The 25,539-nt window shown below is 46.6% G+C and overlaps 1 protein-coding gene across 5 annotated transcripts; it reads right to left on the reverse strand.

Moving 5' to 3' along the window:
* sf1 (splicing factor 1) lies at positions 1 to 25,218 on the reverse strand. Of its 5 annotated transcripts, none has more exons than XM_073031250.1 (12): positions 24,981 to 25,218; positions 22,091 to 22,222; positions 18,710 to 18,785; positions 12,343 to 12,495; positions 10,690 to 10,779; positions 9,349 to 9,532; positions 8,378 to 8,493; positions 7,778 to 7,885; positions 6,894 to 7,074; positions 4,215 to 4,434; positions 2,587 to 2,760; positions 293 to 1,684 (listed from the first exon to the last, which is right to left on the reverse strand). In XM_073031250.1, the coding sequence occupies exons 1-12, from the start codon at positions 25,039 to 25,041 to the stop codon at positions 1,335 to 1,337; spliced, it is 1,845 nt and encodes a 614-aa protein (XP_072887351.1). In that variant the 5' UTR covers positions 25,042 to 25,218; the 3' UTR covers positions 293 to 1,334. The 5 variants fall into 5 exon arrangements, with proteins under 5 accessions (XP_072887354.1, XP_072887351.1, XP_072887350.1 ...); XM_073031249.1 differs by having other exon boundaries at positions 2,583 to 2,760; XM_073031253.1 differs by lacking the exon at positions 2,587 to 2,760 and having other exon boundaries at positions 1 to 435; positions 24,981 to 25,213.
* Positions 25,219 to 25,539: the final 321 nt, after the last annotated feature.

The following is a 25,539-nucleotide window of genomic DNA, read 5'->3' on the forward strand; positions in this document are numbered from 1 at the left end:
TGTAAGAAAACACAGGAGTTTATTTTGCTAATCTTCCTCTGTTTAAATGCTTCACATTGAGACAGAGCACAAGGGAACAAATTGTGGAAGTGCTCCAGGCTTCCAACCTTGAGCTAAAATAAAAAGTTTTACACACCATTCCTGCGAGAACATTTTACAGAGCGAAACCCCCAAGACAACAGTCGACAGCTTAAAGGGACAACCCCACCCCCCAAGTCTGGCAGGGACGAGGTCCTGGAGAACGGGAGTAGAGCAGAGCAGGAGGCAACCGAGGTAGCGACGGCTGCACCAACGGCCCACGAACTCTCTGGTTCAGGATCTGGCAGGGAGCAAGAGGCCCCATCCACCTTCTTGCAGCAGGAGGGTGCTTGATAATTCTGAATTTGGGGTTTGGAGGAAGGCACAGACCTCTTCCTCCTCCTCGTATATCTCTTGCTTGTAGCACCAAAGATCAGGTGAGAGGATGGGGGGGGGACGAGGAACACCAGGAAAGATCATTGGTTGGCGTAACAACAATTAAAAGAAAAACAACCCCCGACCGCTGTGCAACATTTACTAGCATTACGCATTCCGAAACAAGCCACTGCCAAAAGCCCCGGGGGCCCAGCGCGAGCTACCAATATGGTACTCTTGCTGGAAACAGCCAGGAAGCCATTTCGCAAGTGGAACTTTCTCATTTCTGAACTGATCATTGTACCATGGAGAGAACCGCAGGTGATACTGCTGCCTTTAACAATGCAAATTCTTGATCCCTGTTTTCCCCGCTCCCCTCCCCAAACAACCAGTTTGTAGTGGGCATTGGTTCAACCGGAGGCAACTTCCTCCAGCAGACGCTGAGCCTGTTAACCTCCAGAATACTGATGCAGCTTCTGGCAGATTCAGGAATGCACAAGACACAGGCACTCGCACGCACGCAAGCCCTCAATAAAAGGGAAAAGGAGGGGGTAAGGGGAGGGGAAGAGTCACTCCGACCCCTTCGCCTGATCATGAGCTGGCCACAGCCGGACGCAGTTCAGAGACTTGGTGTATTTATGAGAAACTGCTTGCGGCGTTACCATCCTCCCTCTCACTCCACCCCCTCATCGACAACCAACTGCACTCCCATACTTCCCCGAGCCGGACACAATGGCAGGCTCTCTGTCCCCTTGAGACACAGAGGCTGCTCTCTAGCATTTACAGTTGTGCCTACTATTTGTTTTGTTCTAAAATCTTTAAAAAAATTCCACAAAAAGCGTGTCTTGGCGAGTTCCTGCGTCAGTCATGACACTGGCTTTAGAGTGAATGTCCTTATCTGTACATGTTTCGAGGGTACGGGTTATTAAGGAAGGGGTCTTTTAAGTCTGGGGAGGGGGAGGGGGCGGAGCGGGGGGCATTCCAAAGGGGGGCATTGCCGGGACGCCTACCCCCATCATCACAAAGTTGCCGGGGTCGATGGGGGGAGGGGGTGGGGGAGCGTACATCATACCGGCCGTGCCGGGTGGAGGAGGGGGTGGTGGAGGTGGGGCTCCGGGGGGGAGGGGAGGCTGGACCCCAGGGGGAGGGGGAACCATAGAAGGGGCGGCAGGCATCGGCGGAGGAGGGGCCGCACTGGAGGCCGGCGTGGGCTGGGCCTGAGGCGGCTGCTGCTGCTGCTGCTGCTGCCACGGAGGGACTGTCGCCGCAGTAGTCGTCGTGGTGTTGGTATCTGCAAGAGAAGCAAGAGAGGCACAGAGGCAGTCACTTGGAAAGTGAGTGCTACGCACAAACTGGGCATTCAGCTCCAGGACAGGCCTGTTACTGAGGCAGGTCGATCCCGCCTGCACTGAGCGGAGCTGCCCGGGAGATCTTCACAGGGTGCGTGCGGCCCAGGGCCGGCACCGGGGGAGGGCGGCTGAGTCAGTCGGGGGTCAGCATGGAGTTCGCCAAGCTGAAGCACAGGGGACAGAGAGAAGAGGCGGAGGTGAAACTGGGACAAGCAGAGACAAGAGCAAGGAGTGGTGGGGGGGGGGGGGGCGGAGAGAAGAGTGACAGGGAAGGGACGACACACAGACACAGGGAAGAAGCTAAACAATTAGACAGACACGGGGAGGGAGCTCACCAACTAGACAGATATACGGAGGGAGCTAAATAACTGGACAGAAACACAAAGAGAACGACAACTAAGAGACACGGAGGAAGCTAGACAACTGGGCAGAGACACAGGAACAGAGCTGGACAACTGGACAGACACACAGGGACAGAGCTGGACAACTGGACAGAGACACAGGGACAGAGCTGGACAACTAGGTAGAGACACAGGGACAGAGCTGGACAACTGGACAGAGACACAGGGACAGAGATGGACAACTGGACAGACACACAGGGACAGAGCTGGACAACTGGACAGAGACACAGGGACAGAGCTGGACAACTAGGTAGAGACACAGGGACAGAGCTGGACAACTGGACAGAGACACAGGGACGGAGCTCAACAACTAGACACAGGGAGCAAGCGATCCAGCGTGATTTGAGAGTGAACGATTCTTTTGATGACACTGCCCATCAACAAGCATTTACTGAAGGCTTTCCAAAATAACAAACGAAGTGTAGAAATGCATCCTTACTCACTCTGTTGCCAGGGTAAGGGTGCGCTGGAGGCCATGCTGCTGCTGGGAGGTGGCGGCGGTGGCTGCTGCTGCTGCTGCTGCCAAGGGGGGACGGGGCCGGTGGGCGGGGGCGGAGGCTGGCTGGCTGGCGGTGGGGGAGGTGGAGGCATCATCCCCATCGGATGGGGCATCATGTCTGTCACAGAAACAGAAAGGAGGTTGTGATGAGGTGGAGGCGCAGGCTTCACTAAACCCTTGCAAACAGACACGACAAGGAGTCGCCTGTACAGAAATAAAGTCACTGGCTCACGGTCTCAGCGCAGAAATGACTGTCAACTCCCTTACATTCTAAAAAAAAGGGAGTGGCGAAGAGGGCGGGAGCGGAATACGAGTTTACTTCTCGCTACATTAGCTTTGCCTGACTTCCTGCAAGGGGAGATGCGGTAGTGGAGCTGGTGACCCACGCTGTCGGCAGAGAGGTGGGTAGGGGTGGGGCAGGGGGTGATGGAGGGGCAATCCTGCCCTCCCACCACACTGACGAAGGGAACCACAGCTCATGCAGCCGAAGTACAAACCACACCAGCCTCCGCGCACCCCCCCCCCCCAGCACCGCAACACCGCCCATGGCTCCCCCACCCCACCCCTCCGCCGAAACACTCCTTGGCTGTTCAGTTCCGCCACACCCACGGGGCCGTGGATGCCCAGCGGCTGTTACGCTCACAGCAGAGACTTGTGGAGAAGTGTTCTTTTATAAAATCCGGAGGCGAGGTGGGAAGGCGGACGAGGGAAATGGCAAGCTGATCTTGTGCAGGGCAGCAGCAGGTTTGAGAGGCCAACAGACCAACCCGTGATTAAATTTATTACATTTTCTCACCCTAATCTTGGAGTGAAGAAATTTCTCCTGAATTCAGGCCCCGGTTTATCCGGGACCACTTACATTGCCAGCTCATTCTTTTGGCTTTGCCTTATTAACAGACCAGATCCTTTCATTATTTTAAAGATCTGCCTGTTCACCTCCTCACCCTCTCCTGTTCTAGCCTGCTCAGCCTTCCCCGTCGGTTCAAACCTCTCACTTGTGGCCACGTCATTGCAAATCCGCACAGTGCCTGTGTCTTGGTTCCAGGTTAGAACTGTTCAGTGCTCCCCACGCCACGCCAAGCAGCACGAATCACAGCCACAGCAACACGGTTTGCCGTTGAGACCCGCGGTACCACCTCCCACCCCGACCCACACACACACACTCTCAGTCTCTTCTCTCCAAGCCACACATCACCCAACTGCTTGCCCGTCCTCTCTCCCACTGCTGGAGGAGTCTTGCTCATAAAAGCAGTACCGCGCAGGGTACCGACATTATCCACACCAATTGCCTCCGCTGCCCACTAAACACAGGCGAGAGGATGGCAGCAAGCAGTTATCTGTGTGTCAGTTTTGTATTCTACGCGTTACTTTTATGTTTATTGACCGAGTTGCACAGTATGCTCGTTTTATTTGCATTACTTAAGTGATAGCAGCCTTGTCCTTTGAACCAGCTTGGTCAAAGGCTCCAGTTCTGACTTGGAACAAAGAACCCACCAACCACCCCTCCCACCCCCCGCCTGGGCCCTCTGAACATGGCCCAGGATTCACGCAGCCAAGGAGATTCACACTTACTCATAGGTGGGTGCACGGGTGGGTGACCCTGGTTCATCGGCGGTGGCGGCGGCTGCATCCAAGGCGGCGGAGGCCCGTTGGGGTTGTGCGGGATCGGATGTCCACTCATGCTGGGCATCGGGGGCGGGAAGCCAGGGTGCGGCCCTCCTGGGCCGCCGTGCATCCCGTGGTAAGGTCTAGAGCTGTCTGAGGGGCCAGAGTTCATCCACGGAGGTCTGCTCTGTAAAACGGGAGAGGAACGTCACCCTCTGACCCACCCCCACATCGTAGGTTGTCCAGCTAACTCGTTTTTAAGCCTCGGATAGTCAGCTACGAGCTCCCAGTGTGTGCAGACCTGACATGCGATCCACAGCACCCCCCAACCCTCCCGCTCGGCTCAGAATCCACCCCACGTTAAAGCAGTGAGGTGGCGGAGGAGGGCCATAAAATCATATAGTTTTGCCACCCTGGTAAAATGGAGTAAGAGCAGAAGTTGGAGTCGGAGTTACAATGGCAACTACTTTGTGTCCATCTGTGGACGTAGCCTTACTTCTACCTTTCATGTCTTTCTTTGTCCTTTTCAGGGTGGACTGGGTTCTGAAGACCCTGACCTGGGGTTAGTGGTGGCACCCGCTCCTGGGGGCTCATGAGCAACCACCTGACCATATCCCAAGGATGTGGCCGAGAAGAGGAGCACGCCTTCAGGGTTCCAAGGTCTTGCAGCCCTGATTCCAGGCCTATGCCGCTGACTGAAACGTCGCGGGAGAAAGCGGAACATAGGGAACAGCGGATCTGCTGTCAGAGCCCTGTGTACTTGGCAAATTGTGCGCTCTCTCTAGTTGGTGGGGGAATGATTGTTGCTGATTCTCCGGGCAGAGAACTTGGAAAACACTGGCGCGACAGACCTTCAGCGCTGTATAGTGAGTTGTTTTGGTACGTCTCCCCTCTCGTTGTGAAAGGGATACCCCTTTTTCCTTTTATTATGGGGTGAGAGAGAGCGAGCGAGCCTGTGCTACATCAAATTATTGGGGGAAAAGATTAGTTTTTATTCTGCAGATCGTGGTCTTTCTTGGGGGCTTTGCTACTGCTTGCTGTGTGGAGGGTGCTGATGCTTTTTTGTGGAAGTGAGTAGGGAAAGGGGAGGGTCGTTGCTGTGCTTTGTGCGTGGGGGGAGTAGGGAGGTCTCTGGGGATCTCATGTGTTCATGATTGTTTGCAAAGAAGAAGAATTTCAGGATATACATTTCTCTGATTTTAAGTGGAATCACTGATTTGCAGGAATGGTGACAGGATTCAAGGGCCTGAGCTACTGGGAAGAGCTTGGGCAGGCTCGGACTATTTTTCCTGGGAGTGTGTGGGTCTGAGAGGTGGAAAAAAATCAAGAGACACACAGGTGAACGTGCACAATGTTGTTTTTTTAAACCATTAGACATAGAAGCAGAATTAGGCTATTCTGCCCACCTAATCTGCTCTGCCATTCAATCATGCTCAACTTACTTTCCAAGGAAAAGAAACCAAAAACTAGAGAATACAAGAGAATTACTAGAGAAAAAGATTTAAAGCAGACCCAAGAGGCAACTTCTTCATGTAGAGGGTGCATACATGGAACGAGCTGCCAGGGGAAGTGGTTGAGGCAGGAATCATAACAGCATTCAGAAGACATTTGGGAGCTAGGTGGAATGGAAAGGTTTAGAGGGTTCTGGGCCTAAGTGGGTATCTGGGTCAGCATGGACGAGTTAAGCTAAAGGGCCAGCTTTTGTGCTATGAGACTATCATTACAGGCCTCCTGGACTCCTGGGGTGGGTGGGCTGTTTGCAATATTCCCTCTAAGCTGTGCATGCACACACACCTCTCACTACTAGTGCACAAAGGAATTCAAACTACGCACAGAAGGTTGACACCCTCTGCCTCGTTGGCATGTTAAGTATATTTCACAATCGTACAGTCACATTTCCTTATCCGGTTTCTGACGCGGACGGTGTTGACAATGTGGAGTTTCCGGTGATTTGTCTGCAGAGTTTAGAACTAGCTTATTTAGACCGTTTTTACTGAAGAAATTATTCAGCATGCATAGTCACAGGGCAAAAAATAAAAATCACATAGCGCAAGATTTTTTGCGCACACTGGTCATTACAAATTAGAGGGAACATTGGCTCTCGGGTATGTAGGCTGTTTGACACTGGGCTCATTTTGCACCCAGAATGACTGATGATCTAGACTATACTTTGGAAACAGGATCATGTAAATTCATAAATTATAATGAGTGGGTAAGAACAAGCAATGGAAAGAGGGATAGAGAACAGCCAGGTTCCGCTTAAAGAGAGAAGGGTCATCTCTTTAAGATGGGGTCGAGGATCAGTGAGGTTTTAAGAACATAAAACAGTACAGCACAGTACTGTACCCTTCAGCCCACAATGTAATACTAACCCTTTCTCCTACTCTAAGATCAATCTCACCCTTCCCTTCCACACAGCCCTCCATTTTGCCATCATCCACGTACTCAAGTGTCCTTTATCCACCTACCTTTATAATGACCCCTAGTAGGGTGTTCTACGCACCCACCACTCTCTGTAAAAGACCCACCCACCCCTCCCCCATTTTTTCCTCCAATTACCCATGTCCCCTTTTATTATCCAAGAGGAGGAGAAACGGGAAAGGTAATGAGACCACACACCAAGGAGAAGGAAATGCTGGGACTCACTGGAATCTGCGGCTGGGTGTTATTGGGGACTGTGGTGCGCGGGACGCTGGGCTGCGATGTGCTTGGATGTCCCACTGATGTCGACGATGTTGGAACCGGCGCTTCTCCCAGTTCAGCCATTAGCGAGAGATACTCCTTGTCCATCCGCGCCTTGTCTTGAGCTGACTGTGGGTCGCCTGGCCTGTTGAAGGCCAACAAGAAGAGACAAGGTAACTAGATGCCAAACGGAGGCAAAGTGTTCACAATACTAATGCAACAAATCACTCTACAACCCCCCCACCTCAACTCTCAATCAATGTTCAATCTTCACAAAATGGGAGGTGCGCACCATAGAAATCTTGTATCTTTACCTTCTGTAGGGGCGTTTTAAGTTGTCCAGGGAGGGTCAACTTAGGGTGGCTCCCCAGTCAACTCTCAGCAGTGGCCTGAAGTAGCTGTTTACAGGTGATATTGGCTCCAGCCCAGTACAACACTTTGAAAGGTGGGCTAAACCAGCTGAGGGGAGCTGGCGGGTCTCATAACCCGGGGAGATTAAGGACATACCCGTCCTAGCATGTAAAATCAGCTCCATGCAGATCCAACAACCGGGAAGGTACTTCTGTAATGCTGCGTGGAGAGTGAAGGATGTGACAAGACACAGAAGACGTCACGGTCACCCATTGCAACTAAGGAAGACCGCAGTTACGACTAATCGTACCAGTGATCCAGATTTCCAAAGTGGAGAGAGTGAACCCGCCCCAGTGCAACAGCTTTTCCACTTTTAAAAACTCAACAGCACCTGCTTCCTGTCACTGTTGGGTAGGACAGACAAGCAACACCATCTGTAACACCAGTTTAAGACAACCACCCCCAGTTTCCGCGAGTTCAGAGCAACAGTTACCCACCTGGAGAACTTGCAGTCAGATGCAATGTGTCCAGCCCCACCGCACTTCGTACACAACGTCGTGTTGGTGATGCTTCGGGGCTCCGTGCTCTGCCAGGGCCGCAGGATCCTGCTCAGGAAAACAGGAAGCACAATGAAGTCGTCGTTTCATCTTGGAAGACACAAACCCAGGAGCTCACACAGAAAGCACAGACCCCTCACTCTGTTAAAGCCACTTTCCTATCAGCTAGGTGCAATAGTTAAGATGAACCTGAGGGGGTGGTGCAGAGGGCTATGGTTCAGGTTCAGGTCAATGGGACTAGGCAGACTAATAGTTCAGCACAGAATAAATGGGCCAAAGGGCCTGTTTCCGAGCTGTAGTCCTCTAGGCTCTATGACCTTGTCTCCAGGCTTTGAGGTACCAGTTAGAAGTGAGTGTGTTTTTCTTTTAAATGAAAATGGAGTCTGTCTCAATATGCTGCTGAGCATTAAGATAGTGAACATAGATAGTGCTGTTGATGCCAAGAAGAGAAGCAGATAGGCCATTTGACCCGTTGAGTCTGCTCCATCATTATCGCCCTCTCACCGTAATTGCTAACTACATCCATGCAGAAAGCGGTACCTGTTGTCGTCCTCCCGCAGGGTGCCATTGAGTCGAGCCAGTTCCCTCAGCTGCATCTTCCGCAGGTCATTCTGGTCCTCGGGAGTTTCAATCCCCTGCTTCAGGATACCTCGGATCTGCACAGAAACAAGCAGCAGCTTCAGTCAGAGCCGCACCCTTCCCTACGCCAGCCGGCTGGTATGAGATCACATTACCGCGATCCCAGGCATATCCACAGAGCGGAAAGATGGACGAACTAAGACAGGAGTCCTGGTTGGCATGGATGAGGTGGGACAAGAGGACTCATTTCAATTCCATCATTCTAATTTCCTGTGCACCTTCAGCAAGCTGACTGTGACCCCAAGCTCCAGAATTTTCTTGTGAACTCCTCCATCTCTTTCGGTGTGCTTCACAAGATTTTAGTCACTTTCCTAATGAGTCCTTGTAGACTCTGCCAGACGTTGTGAAGCATGTTAAAAAATTAACTTTGTCAACGTACATCAAACCACTCTAATTTTCCAACGCAAGTTGCAGTTTGAACAAGAGAATGGCTGTACATCAAAGTGAACCGACTCTGATCTTTTAGCAAATCCTATTTATCAAATAGAGGGTCATCATCCCTTGTTTAGAGCAGTGACTCAAAAACTTTAATCCTGTAGTTGGAATTTAAGCTACCAAATCGACAAGCAGCTGCTTTACTGTCACTTCAGCAAATGCAGCACTCAAGCCTTCCCAATCGCAAACCGGGTGGGCAACAGCACTGATTGGGCCATTTGTTTGTTCTTTTATTAAAAGGCCGAGTTGCTAGCTCAACGCTCAACCTAGCGTGGATGGAAAGGAGCCAGCCGGTTTCGAACCACTACTGATGACCAGCCCTTGACCTATGTTGTAAAATGGGCTATAGTGAATCCAATCACCCAATGGGCTCTCATCTCTGCTTGAATGTGGATAAGCAGGCAAGGGGAAAGGGCAATTTGAGGGGGGTGCTTTACCTGCTCCACTGCCTTCTTCACATTCTCCATGGTGTTTGCCGTGACCAGCGCGTGCAGTGGCTCATCTTCGCCGGGGAGCATCTGTCCATCTTTCCGACCCACCTTCCCTTCCTTCACTGAGCCTTTCCCTCGGATCATGATCTTGGCGTTGCACTCCTTCTCAATATTTTTCAACGTGTTGCCCCTGATAGAGAGAGCGAGAGAGGGCTCAGAAACAAGCCAGGACACCCAGGCCGAGGCATACTAAGTTACAACATGCACAAAACGTTTAGGCTTGAAGAGGGAAACCAATGTCACCTGCATGGTGGGAAGTTCAAAGCTGAAAGTGCCTCAGTACCAAAACCCTTTGTCCAAAACAAGATTTTAGTTGTTTCAATCAGGATGAGACTATAATACAAGCCAGTGCTGAAGAGGGCCTGAAGGATTGTTGGGAACCTGAGTCACCCCGACCCTAACTGTTCCAGCTGCTGCCATCCGGGGAAACGGTACCGCAGCATAAAAGCCAGAACCAACAGGCTCCGGGACAGCTTCTTCCACCAGGCCATCAGACTGATTAAATCATGCTGACACAACTGTACTTCTGTTATATTGTACATACTGTCTATTATAAATGACTATAAATTGCACATTGAGATGGAGACGTAACGTAAAGATTTTTACTCATGTTTATAAATGATGTAAGTAATAAAGTCAATTCAATGGGGAAAGGCTAAACCACCTTGTTGCTGAGGCAACGCACACACAAAATACAGGAGGAGCTCAGCAGGTCAGGCAGTATCAATGGAGAGGAATAAACAGTTGACGTTTCAGGCCAAGGACGGATGAAGTGGCTCTGCCCAAAACGTCAACTGTTTACTTGTGTCCATAAACAGTGCCTGACCTGCTGAGTTCCTCCAGCATTTTTTGCACATTGCTCTAGATTTCCAGCATCTGCAGAATCTCTACTGCTGGGACTTCTAATAACAGGAGCCGCCAGTAATTTCCTAGAGCCTTGGTTACATTTCAAACAACATCACCACAACCAGGCAAACTGCTCAACTGTCACCTTGGTCTCCGCAACAGCAACTACAGTTCCAAAAGATTAGATCACTCTTTGTCTGCAACGTCCCCCTTGACCTTACTGCCATGGGTGACTGTAGCAGGAGCTAAGCCCCAGACAGCATTACTCCCAGGACCTCAGAATTCACAAGCATCTCCACCATGACAAGGTGGTGAGTGTCGGAGTGCACAGGTAGCACCCATACCTCACAACCGACGGCTTGGCGCTTCCATATAGAACACAGAAGCATCAATCAGCCCATTACACCACAAGGGTGTACTCATCCCGGGGGAGCTCCTTACCTGGGTCCAATCAGCAATCCGACGAAGTTGATCTCCGGGTACTCGTCCTGCGGTATCATCACTTTGTCGCTTACACGCGTGGCTGGTGGCCTGAGGAAAGTAAAACGGAGCGTGAGTTAAAACCCAGCACGCAAAAGCTGCCGCTGCAGCGAGCGGGTGGGCGGGTCTGTGGGATCAGGATGGCAGGGAGCAGTAATGGGTCAGACCAGCTGCACATTCATGTGCTGATCTGATACCTGGCCTGGAGCCGCCCGCCACTTTTCATCTGAAATTGGAGCAAGGGTGGGCCACTTAGCCCCTCAAGCTGACCCTAACATTCAATGTGATGATGCACATCTCTGCATCAAAGATTAGCTTGAGTGTCACATAAACATCGAAACACACAGTGAACTACGCCCACTTGCCTCAACAACCAACACTTACAATCCAAGGCCGTTCTGGGAGCAGCCCCCAAGTACCAGCACGCTCTGGGCGCTAACAGAACATGCCACGACTCACTAACCCTAACCCGTACATCTCTGGAACGTGGGAGGACACCAGTGCGCTCAGAGGAAACCCATGTGACTAGGGGGAGAACATTAGATAGATAGACAGATAGATACTTTATTCATCCCCATGGGGAAATTCAACTTTTTTCCAATGTCCCATACACTTGTTGTAGCAAAACTAATTACATACAATACTTAACTCAGTAAAAAATGATATGCATCTAAATCACTATCTCAAAAAGCATTAATAATAGCTTTTAAAAAGTTCTTAAGTCCTGGCGGTTGAATTGTAAAGCCTAATGGCATTGGGGAGTATTGACCTCTTCATCCTGTCTGAGGAGCATTGCATCGATAGTAACCTGTCGCTGAAACTGCTTCTCTGTCTCTGGATGGTGCTATGTAGAGGATTACCTTTGTGGAGGATTAAAAACTCCACACATACTGCAGCAGAGCTGAACCCAGGGCACTGGCATTACGCTGCCTGACATGAACTGCTGTCACTGTTGTTCCTCAACCTGCAGCCAAAAAAAGGTCCCAGTAACAATAGTCACGCCAGCCGCTTCAGGGTTATTCTGAACAAGGTAGGAACTGCACCTTTTTGTGGGTATTTCAAACAAGGGGTGATATGGAGCATTTAGCAAATCCAGGCAGCAACACTGCAACAGTTTCATTCAATTAATTACAGTTTTCAAGTTGTTAAGGGACAGTTCAAGATCTTGCCCCCCCCTTTATTTGTTACTTATTTAGGGATACAGCTGGATAACAGACCCACACCACCCAGTTATACCCATGTGTCCAATTCCCCTACAAACAGTACATCTTCAGGATGCCGGAGGAAGCCCATGCAGAATTGGGGAGAATGTGGGGCTGGAATCGAACAGGGGCTGCTGGCGCTGTAATGTGGTACACTACCTGATTGCTTAAGCACACCTGCTCATCAATAAACAAGTGCTGCCTGGCATCTTTACGGGCTTGTGTTCCTTTCAGAACCACTGGGGCAACGCATTCACCACCCTTTCTCACGTTCAGTTCCACACGAGGCCTTTCTGATTTTTCCTGCTCTCCTAAAGAACCTTTGGCTTTAGATCATTGGAGGAACGTTTTAAATTTATAATGGACTTTTTAAATGCGCTTTCTCTGTACCTACTAAATGATTTTAACGTACTTGTAGTCCGCTGGGGGTTTAAAATCAGGATTCAGGGCAATCATCTCCTGAATAAGATTGTGTCTCTCCTCTTCTAACTTCTTCCGAGTTCGGAACTCGCGGGTGTTCAGCCTCTTGCCCTCACTGTTGTAAATGGGCTCAGGAGAAGGAGACCTGTGCAGGAAATCACAAACATGTCACGTTCACCTCACTAGTTACCGGTTCACCTTAGTAGCTCTATTGCATCTTTTAATTAAGAACACCTCTCCTGCATTTTCCTAGTTCACTGAAACACCTTATTCTCAAAAGTGTGTTACCATGGCTATCGCAATTGATTGGAGGCGCCAAGATGAGGAAAGTTGTTAACCTGAGCTGATTATGGTTCCTGAACAGTTAATCTGGTTAGCGTCACTGTCTGCACTTGGAACACAATGAACACTCAGTGGTCACGCCTTTGACTGAAGAGGCAGTAGCTAGGTTAGCTAGTCATTTGGAAGTGTGCTAAGGCTGTGAACAGGGATTTAATGAGACAGTTTTAGGAAAATATCAAATAACATTTTACACTATAGAACAAGCTTGAGGTCACGTGAGCACTCAGGGCCAGCACTCTTGTTGACTAAGCAGACTGCATTCAAACAGAAAAATACCATCTAGTCCCCCACCCAGACAAACAAGTTCTGTATGCCCCGAGACTTGGCCCACCCGTGCACAACTGTGACAGCAACAGAGCAAAGTGGAACTGGGCTTAGCAATGCTTTGGAGATGCTCTGAATCGGACAAATCCTTTGCTCATTCCAGTGACCAACCTTCTAGTTTCATTCCCTTTGAGAGTAAAGTGGCACGTGAAGAGCAGCGCTCTCGAAAGCCCTTCTGTTCTAGTCCATTCAATCATGCATCATAGCTGAGGGTGGACCTGACCAGTTTCGGTGAGATGTTGCTGCCTCAGCTCTTTAAGAGGCATAAACTGATAAATGGTCAAGAATCTTCCAAGGGTCTGTGGCACAAACTCAAAGCGTGCAACGTGCCAGTACCCATTTTCTTTATTCCTACTGTAACCTAATCTCAAGTTCAAGTCCCATTATTCTATAAAATGGAGAACTTGTTAAAGTAAATCCAACCGCAGAGAGAAAACACAGATGCCCAACGCCAAAGGCTTTAACTGCATCAACCCAAATAACAGGTACACGGAGATAACATTTTCAAGGCGTGGGATGAGGAGTCCCAGTAGGAACATCCTCAGGGGGCACGGCTGCACTCTGTGCAGAGGAGCAAAGCCCAGACTGCAAAGGCATCTGCCTTCTACTAATAAACAACAATATCCTTTCTGGTCTCCACAAACCACTCGATGCATCGAACGAGGGATTTCTACACTCTACATCTGCCACTGGCACAGTTTCTGTGCGAGTTTGACCCCCAATACATTGTGTTGTCCCACTGAATGTCTTCTGAACTTTGAACGCAGACTCAGTCAACAAGAGGTGCTTTCCCTCCCAGCCCCTACAAGGAAAGGGGATTTTGGAAACTGATTTACCACACAGCTCATTAATTGTAAAAGCGTGTTCTTTCTTATTCTATGGTGACGTTGTAAGATTGTACTTTCAGCTATCATCTTACAAACCTTTTGAGCAAAAAAAAACATTAACCTGCATAGAACTCAAGGTAAGTTATGCACTAAACAGATTTGTGGGAGGGTTGGGGTGGGAGAAGATGGGGGGTGGGAGCTGTCTGGTGGTTGGTACCATCGGCAGTTAATCAAGATAGAATGGCCTTTTTCCGGTTTCTTCAGATGTCGAATGTAGCTCTCCTGCACCTACTGAACTAAAGCTGCTACTTCTGAGATCGGTACTAAAGAGACGTGTTAAGCCTTACTGGCAGTCCCAGGCTGCTCTCTGGCCCCTCTTTTTGTTTGTTTTGTATAGAAGTAAATGAAGAAAAAAAATGGTCAGGAAAAGCTCAGCTTCTCTCCAAACCATGAATTGCAGGTTGGGTCCCACGCAGTGCACCTGTAAACCCTGCTATTAGTTTGTCTAAATATAAATTTTAAAAGTTTTGTTTTAGAAAGGAGTCAAAGGGGGATTTTGGTTAAAAGGAAATCAGGGGTTTGTAGGTCAATATACGTAGAATTAAACATTTCATTCTTATAAACACAGGCCTCGTCGTTGCTAGGGTTGTAACAAGTCTTGTAAGATTAATCTGAACACATACAACATCCAAATGGAAGATGGGGAGTTTCGAAATGGAATCAATTGTTTCAGTTGTTCACATCCATTTTTTCGTAAGGATTCAGTCAGAAAAATCGGGAATTCAATCATTCCTTTTGTGAGCGCGCAAGCAGAATGAATCTGCTGCGATCCACATCGTTACAACCCTACGAACTCGGAGGCACATTTTTCAATACTAGTTACTTTGGCTAATTAGACACCATGTGCTGAAGGCTCAAGGACAAATACTTTCACAAGTCAGCCTGTGCAGCTTCAGCCCACAGAATCCAAACATGCTTTTAAATGATTGAGACCACCTAATTACTAATTGGACAGCAGCGACATAATGCAGAACAGAAAACATAATCAGTCTGCCCTGTGCTGCAAACAGCCAATAGAAAGCAACTGGTCCTGCAGCCATTTCAGTCCTCTGCTCCTCACTACAAACACTCACTTGTCTGATCTGACAGGATAGAAAACACAAGTCCCAATTAAAACTAAGGGCCTCATCTTGGTGCTCTCAAATTTAAATTAAAGGCCAGATGTAAATTAGTTTTAACCCCAACAAAAACACAAGTAATTACTCTATAAAGAATTAAAGTCGTGATCACCAAATTAAAGCTGTTGACAGGGAATTGCACACAAGATTTGAGGTGAATTGTCCCCTCTTCACTTAATGGCGGCCACTTAATGTGTGAGCGCTGACAGAAAACTTTAATGAAGTGGTGTGTGGCTCCTTTCTTACTAGAGGACAAATCCTAGTCAGCTCAACTATTCCCGTCGAGCAGCTGCACCATTTTGATTATGGGCTATTTATTCTTATCGCTCAATCTCCACCTTGAATAGATTCCACCTCATTTACTCTCTAGGGTGGCAACTCCATTCTCACCTCCTCGTTTCACTGTATCTTGTCACTCAGTCTCGTTCGCACATGCTCCAACCCTAGTATTACATTTATCCAAACCACTTCCGTTAGTTATTCGTGCCCCAACCCTTGTGCTCATACCATCCAGAAATCCACATTACAGACCTCGTCTGTCACACCCTCAAAGGATTATAGTAAATTTGTAAAAATACAACTTCCCTTTCATAGAACATTAACTCTACTTGATTTTGGTTAAGAAATATCCTAAATACAGATGTTATCTATTGCCTCTCAGTCTGTCTTGACGTTAGTTGCCATTTCTGCAGAATTTTGATAGATTACAAACAATGCATTCAACATTTTCTGCAGTACTTCACTGAAACCAGAGTGAGCAGACCATCAGGGCAGTCAGCTGCTACATTTAACTCTAGTGATAGAAATTACTTTTAATTTGCCATTTGCCTCCCTCAGATCTCTAGCATCAGTCATTAAAGTTGGTTAATGCACTTTAGAACAGAGACGAGGAGGAATTTCTTTAGTCAGAGGGCGGTGAACTGTGGAATTTACTGCTGGGGAGGTCAAAACATTGGGTATATTTAAAGTGGTGGTAGAGGCCATCAAGGGTTACAGGGCGAAGGCAGAGAATTTGGGAAAATACACGAACCATGGTGGAATAGCAAAGACTCAATGGGGCAGATAGCCTAATACTGCTCCTATATCTTATGCCCCTGCCCACCTCTAACCCCTCACCTACTATTGTTAGCAGAAAAAGAAAGTAATTATTTAGAACTACTAACTTTTCTCCATTTCCTATGAACAATTCTCTGCAGTGACATTCCATTTTTTGCACTATGGCTCAATGTAATCTGTATCTCCAGGCTTTTATAATTAAAAAAGAAATTCTGGATCGTCAGATTCCAGCCAGGTCTCTACACCCCAGTGCATCAGCCCCATCACTTCAACGATGGAACCCAAAGGTCCTCCGTGCCCAAGATGCCATAGAATAGTTTGAAGTTCGCCATTTCCTGGGTCTTTCCGTGCAACGATAAAGGCTCCCAACCGATTATCCTGCACCTGCTACCTCCCAGAAGTGAAAACCTTTCTGGTGCATTACTATTGCAAGTGTTTGCCTCAATATCTGTACTACTGAACATGTGCTAAGCTGGCTGTCCCAGCAGCTGAGTTTTTCCATCAAATGAGTCACTACTTCCAACACTAGTATCTAAATGTTTGGCTGACAGGACCAGTGGATTTCCTGATCAAATGGAACATTTTCGACTATCGGCATGCAGATACGAAAGCAAGTTTCTCCTCTCATCATTACAATAAAAATAAAAGCTTGTTACTCAGTAAATACTTATTTACAGTTTTAACAATTACTGAAGGACAGCTGTGGTCACCTCCTAATGTCACCATTAAAAAAAAGGCAGCAAACCGAAAGTATTCTAAATAAAAAAATTTCAGCAGGTTAAAAAGATCAACCAAAACCAGCACCTTAAACTGTTCAAACTGAAAGAATGTAACTATGGGATTCAAATTGTGACGTAATTATTAAATGGAAAATAAAATGGTTAAATAAGCAATGGAGCATATTAAAAAAGAATATTGGTTACAAAGAGCATTTAAAGGTCCCAATGTAAACTCCTGGCAACCATGCACCAATGTAGAACACGTGTATTAAGATGGTTTTACGGTCACTAAACACAGTAAAAGCTAATTCCAGGAGAAAATAGAATTGTTAAGAGGGCGACCTTACATTTTAGTCAGAACATTGTGCATGAGCAAAGATTCTCAGTCATACTCTGGCTGGCTTAGGGGTGGGATAAAGAGATGGGCAAGGACACAATAAGACGGTCATTTCAAAATTTCTCTCTCGTACACCCTCATGATTACCATTCCCAGGGCAAGTCAGCAGGAATAGGCAGGCCACATCACTGATTTAAAAAGCCACACACTTCCTAGTCTATGTGGGAAGACCTTAGATCATTTGTGCTAGCAGGCAAGCAACAAGAGTACTGCTTTGTAACCACATCAGTCTTGTCTATAATATACATTAGTTTAAAAAGAGATCCCCCTCCCCCTCCTGTGATGGAATTAAGAGAAGTTCACATTAGCCTGTTGAACAAGACTCGAGTAATGTTAAGAAATGGCCTATGAACAAGGCACCACACCGCACTCCACCCTAAGATTTACCTCAGTGATGGTTAAGACTTGCTCTGTTCAGCACTAAAAGCATTTATTGTTGCAAGTTCACATCAACCTGTGCTCTGGAAATAGTAGGTGCTAAAAGGTTTAATTGAAATAGATTATTACCCAATTTATTGCAAACTTCATGGCAAAAGTGCCTCAAGCGAATTTGAGGCAAGTTGTCCAACTGGACCTGGCATGTTTAAAGCACAAATGCAGTTAACAGCCATTCGGGACAGCTTGTCTGCTATATTCATGACCAACCTGGAAGAAGTGGGATTCTTGAAATGAAAAAGAGAGCAAAAATATATTGGACACGACGAATCTTCTGACAAATAAAAATTAACTAGCTTGGATAAATCAAACAATGGGCTTTCAAATTCCAGCAGATTGCAAAGATGGCCTGAATTATTTTCACCTTTTCAGAGCAAGGACAAGTCGAGTAGTGATGAAACACATTTTCTTCCTTGTGCACTTTGAGCATCAGAAGAAATAGGGGCCACTTGTTAAAAGCAAAGCAGGCGCAGCGAGAGAAGACCTGCCACGGTTGAAGTGAAAGAAGAACTCTGATCTGGATCAAGAGGTAGCTGGATAGAGCAAGGCTGAGATGGACCAGGTGGGGAGAGAAAAGACATCGGATCTTATCTGCCACAAGCCCGGCAATGGAGGCAAGACTATGCAATTGGCTGAACAAGGACATTACACCTCTCTGCAAAGCTGTGGAGCCTTCACATTAACCACAGCAGGACTGGAATTCAAGGGCACATTGATCAAAGTTTTGCCACTACCGCCAGTAGTTACTGACAAGATGCTCCCAGACCTTCATTCTTGTGCTTATCACATTAACTCACTGCCTTACTTCTTAACTAACCTTCATCAGAAAAACAAAAAATATGAATTTAGACCACAGCTGTCCCCTATCCAACTTAAGTTAATATGGTTTAACTTCAAGAGATTTAAAAAAGTAATAAAGGTGACCATTTCCATTCCTGTACTGAAAATAGCGTCAGGTAAAGGATACCACAATTGTGAGATTAGCAATTCCAATAAAACCACATCACACATTTCTTATGCGATGACACCAAGTATTGAAAAGGAAAATTGTTACTGTCAGCTGGTTTAAAACTTTCCCAACCTGTCCTCAGGGTTTGGGGGGATACCAAGGTCTCCGGTACGCAGTTTGCGAGTCAGGTCTTCAATCTGTAGTTGCACTGGAAGAAACCAGGTTAGGAAAAAAAAGGACGGAAAAGAAAAGTTACATAAATTCTCAAATCGTTATCAACACACAGCACGGAGCTTGGAGACAGTGCAATGAACGTTTCAACAGCATGAATATTAGTCAAAAAAATTAAAATCAAGAAATGAGGCATTTCATTAACATTGAACAGAGGCTTGGCCCAAGTTGCAACACAATCCTAATATGGATACCATTAAAACACGAGCTCTGTAATTGTGTCAAAGGAAAACATTAACATTACAACTAGTAAATATTAGGGTTGCCACAATATGAAAAAAAAAACATTAAATTAAAAAGCTTGATTTAAGTCGGCAGCTTAAGTGCTCTTTCAGGGCTGGAAGAATTGATTTAATTTAAAAAGTCACCAGCCTTTTTCTTAATCCAATCAAGGGAAGCCAATTTCCACCCTTTTTACATTTTTAGCAGGACTTCAACAAGCTCAAAATAAACATTCGCAAACCTCAAACAGAACCATTTCTGTATCACAAAATTTTCCAAACATAATTGGAACAGGCTGGAAGTTAGCACTTGTAGGCCAATCTAGATTCCAGACTAGTAATTTAGTCTGAGTTCAGGGGCCATGTGATTCGTCCAGCCCTGCTGATGTTAACACCTGGCCATGGAACTCTATTGGGCCCAATTTCAAGTCCGGGTACAGACGGACATATCTGATTTAATAGGGAGAATGAACTGAACAAATTAACAGGTTAAATCTGCAGACTCAGCAGTCGAGACAGAATAATCAAAACCCTACAGAGAATAAAATGTATTTTCCTTTGGGGTGATGGGAGAAAAGGGAAGAAGGTGACAGGGGAAGAAAGAAGGTGGAAAAGTGTATTACAAGCCCAAATAATGAAGTCTCTGTCATGAAGTGCTGAAATTTGCAGTTTCTTGTTTTCGATCCAGTGAAGAGCGACAGCCCTGAACAACACAGCTTAGAGTGAAGAACTCATTTCACCTCAGCTTTGGCTGGGCAGTGCTAAACGGCTGGCTAACAAGATCAATTCATTGCTGCTACACAAATCCTCACACGGAGAGGAATTGCTCGTTGTGTGCAAAAACTTCTCAGTAGAGGTACGCATTATGGGACACAGCAAGGGCAAGAGTCTGCAAACGTAAGGAAACACAGAAATAGTTTTCTGAGAAACTAGGCATCAACCCTTTTTATTCCACTGGGAAACACCTGCTCTATGGTCAGTAAATCTGCAGATTAAGAGAAAAATGGTATTCTGGAGCCTCACTCTATTCTCTTCAAACACTCGAATGGTAACTTGTTCAGTTACTGTCTAAACCTAGAATTATTATCCAGTATCTTGGCCTGGTGCTCATCAATTACCCAAAATTTATTTCCTTTTCAGTAAAAATTGCTTTGCTAAATCTGATGATAGTTATCTTCCAGACAGGCAAGCATCAACATCTGTCAAGTAGACCAAACCACTCAGGATATGATCCACAATTTTCCACTAAACCCCCTTAGCCATCTTGCTAAGCTGTAGTGCGACACAAATTAAACACCTGGCTACAAATACTCCCTGGTTTAAGGACAAAAATAGAAGGCCCACTCCTGCTCCAAATCTGCAACCTGGCTGCCCTTACAACATTGGGAAGAGAAATGAACTAAATCCCTCAAGTGAATGCAAAGGGAACATGAACTGCAGTAGGCAGCAGTCACATTATAAGCAGCTTGCTCCCAGGAATATAAACTTCTCTTTCTTCACGTGTGATACTTGCATACAAACAGTAAGTGACCTTCAACTAACTGCAGGCCATGTTACTGTCAAGACAGGAAACAACCAGACTTCTTAAGGAAGAGGAAATTGTCGTTTCCTGATTTAATTTTGTTTAAGAATTCACCGGCCTCCTGATCTTTGTCACCTCATTGGTACACAAGTACACAACATACTTGAATTTACAATATAAACAGGAGCTAACAGCACAGGAATGTGTCACAAACCACAGCCTGGGGAATAGCACAAACATCAAGCAACAACACCCATAGGGCTACACAGAAGCAGATGGGACAACTTTTTCCAGAGGCTGAACCTACAACACCTGCTGGTGTTGTTTGTAAACTTTTACCACTAGATAAAGGCTCCACAAGATAGCTGACTCGGGGTTTAGTTACAAGGCAGGACACTGAGCAAGCTTAATCAATGATATGCCAATTAGCATAATCCAATCAAGCCCATGACAGCCAATTATGAATTGCATCTGTTCGATAATACATCATGAAAGTTACAGACAACGTACAACTACAAAAAAATACATACAAAGCAGAAACAATCAGCACTATTTCAAACTTCGAGCTTTCAGAGTCTACTCATCAATTTTTGAAATCGTACTCCTGGCAATGTGAAATTTTCTACCAAAGTGGAAATATAATGTTAAGTAAGACAACGGCCTTTGCTCATTAACTAACTAACACTTCATGGACTCTCAACTTCTCCGATCCTGGTTTTGTCTGCTCAGCCAGAAATAAAGGTCCCTGTGCAAGCAAAAGCAAATGCACACGAAACAATAACCAAATGCAAGGCTGATCAATGTTTTCGATGGCAATCAAATTGAAGAGACATGGAGGGAGGCGAGGGGAATGGAAAACATTAATACAATTAAGAAAAATTCAATAAACATTTGGAGTTATTGTGAAACGCTGACTGATTTACTTGGCCAAGTACCCACATGTTACAGCAATGGACCTCTAGGTACTGAATTCAAAAGTTGCAGATTAACATGAATCGCTGCTGCATTTTGCACGTTTCTTTACAGCAGTACAGTACAGGATTTTACCTTGCCAAGAGCTGCACTGTCCCGACATGCATGCAGATCCACCTGCCCCGGCAGGCACGCAGGCTACATGTTAAACAGCTCCGAAATGCCCTCGCCAAATTTTGGGCAAGACGCAATTTGTAATTGTAAGATAGAACGTGAGCATCTCATACACCCACCACATTTAAGTTTACTGAGCCGATCCAAACAGAACATCGCACAGAATCTAGCTTCATTTACAAAGTTATATTAAAAATGTCTGTAAAAGCAGAAGCCATGAGCGTAAAGATGAGAAGGCAAATGTTCAATAAACATATAGTTCACCAAGATATAACTAATTATTGTGGCACCCCCAATATATTCAATAACTTTAAGAGATTGCAATAAACATATCGCCAACTATGAAGTTTTGCACATGAACATTGCGAAACACGCCCGTCCAAGATGCTGCTAATTTCCTTTTCCCTATGACGCGAACTGTTTATCAGAAGTGATGCTAGTGGGTATTCTTACCGATATAAGCTCGCTCCTGCTCACGGGTAAGGCCTGGTGGAATCACAGTCGGCATTCCAGGAATCACCGTCTTTTGATCAGATGTCTCATTGCTCCAGCGACTTCTCTTCCTCCTCTTCTGCCCAAAGTCATCTTAAAAAGGGATATATGAAAAAATGGATCAGAATAACGACTTGGCAATCACTGACAGAATACTTGGCATCATCTTCAGTTCTTCCTCTCAACAAGACGTGATGTCAGCTACAACTTGTAAAGTCAGGAATTACCTAAATTCTCCAAGTATGATGGCTAGCAACATGTCGAAAAAATAAATCAACTAAGCTTTTTTTGTGGATCCAAGATGCCTTCAGCACAATTAAAAAGATGTTTTTGCCATTACTGAGAGTTTCCTGCCTGTTTAAACTGAGCAGAATCTAATTCGCTTATGAGGTTATGCACAATTCCACATTCCCAAGACTAGATTTGTTTAAAATTGGAAGTTTGAAAACAATGATACAATAAAAAGGTCTTGGCCATAAACATGTATCCAACTGTCTCTTGGCAGACTTCAATAGACATGTGGTGGAAAGCGTACTGATGGCTATATTACAGCCTGGCACAGGAGCACCAATACCTTTGAGTGGAAAATCCTACAAAAGGTAGTAGATCTAGCCCTGTACATGCCCTCCCAACCAATGAGCACATCTACATGAAACGTTGCCATAGGAAAGCAGCAGCTATCAGGAAAGATCCTTGCCTAGACCCTGCTGTACCTCGCTGCTGTCACCAGGTAGAAGGTACAGGTCCCTCAGGACTCGCATCACCACCCACTCCAAGGATGCTTCATCTTGTTATTTCACATTCTTGTTATTTATTGCTATTTGTTTATATTTACATTTGTACAGTTTGTTGTCCATTGATCCTGTTTACAGTTACTGTTCGACAGCTTTGCTAAGTATGCCCACAGGAAAAAAATTCTCAGGGTCGTATGTACTGATGATAAATTTTACTTTGAATTGAAAAATTGTTTCCAACATTTCAAAACTTAAATCTCAGAGCATTAATTCCTAAAATGAAGCCTTGATTCACCACCCTTCCCTCAATATGAAACACTGATGATGCAATAACTTGACTTGCAGACAAAATCCTGCATAAGCATTTCACAATACTTAGCAAACTGGAAATTACAGTAGATCAAATACGAGGAAATCTGCAGATGCTGGAAATTCAAACAACACACAAAATGCTGGTAGAACACAGCAGGCCAGGCAGCATCTATAGAAGAAGCGCTGTCAACGTTTCGGGCCAAGACCCTTCTATTACAGCCTGGCACAGGAGCACCAAAATCCTACAAAAGGTAGATCATCTAGCCCTGTACATGCCCTCCCAACCAATGAGCACATCTACATGAAACGTTGCCATAGGAAAGCAGCAGCTATCATGAAAGATCCTTGCCTAGACCGTGCTGTACCTCGCTGCTGTCACCAGGTAGAAGGAAGATACAAGATTTCCTACTCCTTCGCATCTGAAAGAAGTTGTGAGACTACAGTTGCAATAACTTTAGCTATTGAAAAGAGGATGGAGCAAGCACAAGCACATAAACTGGATTTGTTAGTAGCTCTGGAACATGGTTGCTATCTGAGAAGCATTTCAGAATGTCTATTGTACACATTTCTCTGACATTAAATTGACTTTTGAACCTTGGCTGGCCACAACAAGGAATTCAGATTGTCACATCACAAAACCGTAATGAGGCAATGCTACATCCAAGGTTACACATTACAGGGTTCTAATACATTAGGAAAGGAAGAATTTAAGGACAGGCAGCAGAGGGACAACCTAACTATTACCATCATTAATGCAAGGAATGCTTCCAGACTTGGGCACGATCAAAGATGTAAGATAGCTGTAAGGAATTCAGAACTCTGTCTTTAGTGGTGAGAATGCTATGGGCAAATATCCGAGTAAAATAGAAAGGTACATGAGTGAAATGGGAGAAAGGCTACAGGACAAACATTTGAATACAGAATGGAGGTGGCTCAGGTGGAGAAGAAACACTAACATACTGAAAAGTCCTCCAAAGTTCCCAATTCATAAAGGACATCTTAAAGACTGCATATTTTACCAACCCACACCTTCCCCTAATCTCACTCCCAACTCCCCCTCCACCAGATATATCACCCCCAGTAAAATATAATCCCCAAAACCCCCCCCCGTCAGATATCACCCCCAACATCCCTCCCCCGCCATATCTCACCCCAAACAAGATAAAATTTCCAACCCCACCCCCCAACTCTCCACCCAGTTATATCTCACCCCAACCCCCCCCCCCCCCCGGTCAGCTATCACCCCCAAAAAGATATAATCCCTAATTCCCAGCCAGACCTCATTTTAACAACTTAATTTTAACTAGAAAATATCTGGGGGTCACAATGGGAAGGACTCATCACCGATTTAAGCCAAGCTTTGACATTTAACCAGCTCTGAGGAGACAAGTGGGGGCCTAGTGTGCTGGTTCGATCCACGGCGTTTCCTGGGCACCATGAATGTCGGGGGCCCTCGCTGAACCAGGGAAAAAAAGCCGATTTTAATCGGCTCCCCCTCCCTATGCGGCAAAGGGCGCGATAGAGGAGGCGGGATCGAGGGGAATAGGCGGCCCGGCCCCATTATTGAAGATATGGAGAATCTGATTAATAACTGGCGTCGCCGTCTCATCATGGCGGCCAGAAAAAGACAAATGGCGGCTATGGGAGGGACAGCCACTACACCCGCCCCGCTTGCCTATCCTGATTGGTGGAACCCACGTCAGTCAAAGACGATTCAGCCCCCGATTGGCCAGCGCCGCTATCACTCAGGCGGCGGAAGGAAGGGGGAGAAAGGGGGAAAAAAAAGGCTTCGGAGCACCCCCCACCTCGCTCGCGCGGCGCCTGACCGAACGAAGACATCATGTAGAAACGGCTCGGCTCCTCCATCGGTGAGTCGAGTCGTCGTCCTGCCTGCACTGACGGCGCGAGTTCCGGCAATCGTGAATCACTGCGACAGTGCCCAGTAATCGGAGCACGTTTGTCCGCCTCGGCCTTCTCCTCACTGCGCCTTCAGCATCTTGGCGCCCCCGCGCACGTCAGAATAGACCTTGCATCTGCGCACTCCTGCTCCCTATGCATCAACGCCCACTCTCCTTCCACTCATTGGTCAAAGGGGGAGAAAGTCGGTTCCCGCGGGGGATTGGATACTCTGCGCGTCGGTCAAACTCTGGACCAATACAGTTAGTCCATTTCCTACTCCTTCCCTCCCATTGGCTACACATGCTGCCGGTCACTCAATTCTCCATGACGTAAGAGAAATTCACCCCGCCCCAGCGCCTACCTTCCGCATTCATTGGCTTCTGCCGGTTCGCCGCCTGAAACGTTCATTCCCTCAGGTGTCTATTTCCTATTGGCCTAGACCCCCGTCCCTCACCGCAGCCGCCA

This window comes from Hemitrygon akajei, chromosome 28 (assembly GCF_048418815.1).
Source record: "Hemitrygon akajei chromosome 28, sHemAka1.3, whole genome shotgun sequence".
Lineage (NCBI taxonomy): Eukaryota > Metazoa > Chordata > Chondrichthyes > Myliobatiformes > Dasyatidae > Hemitrygon > Hemitrygon akajei.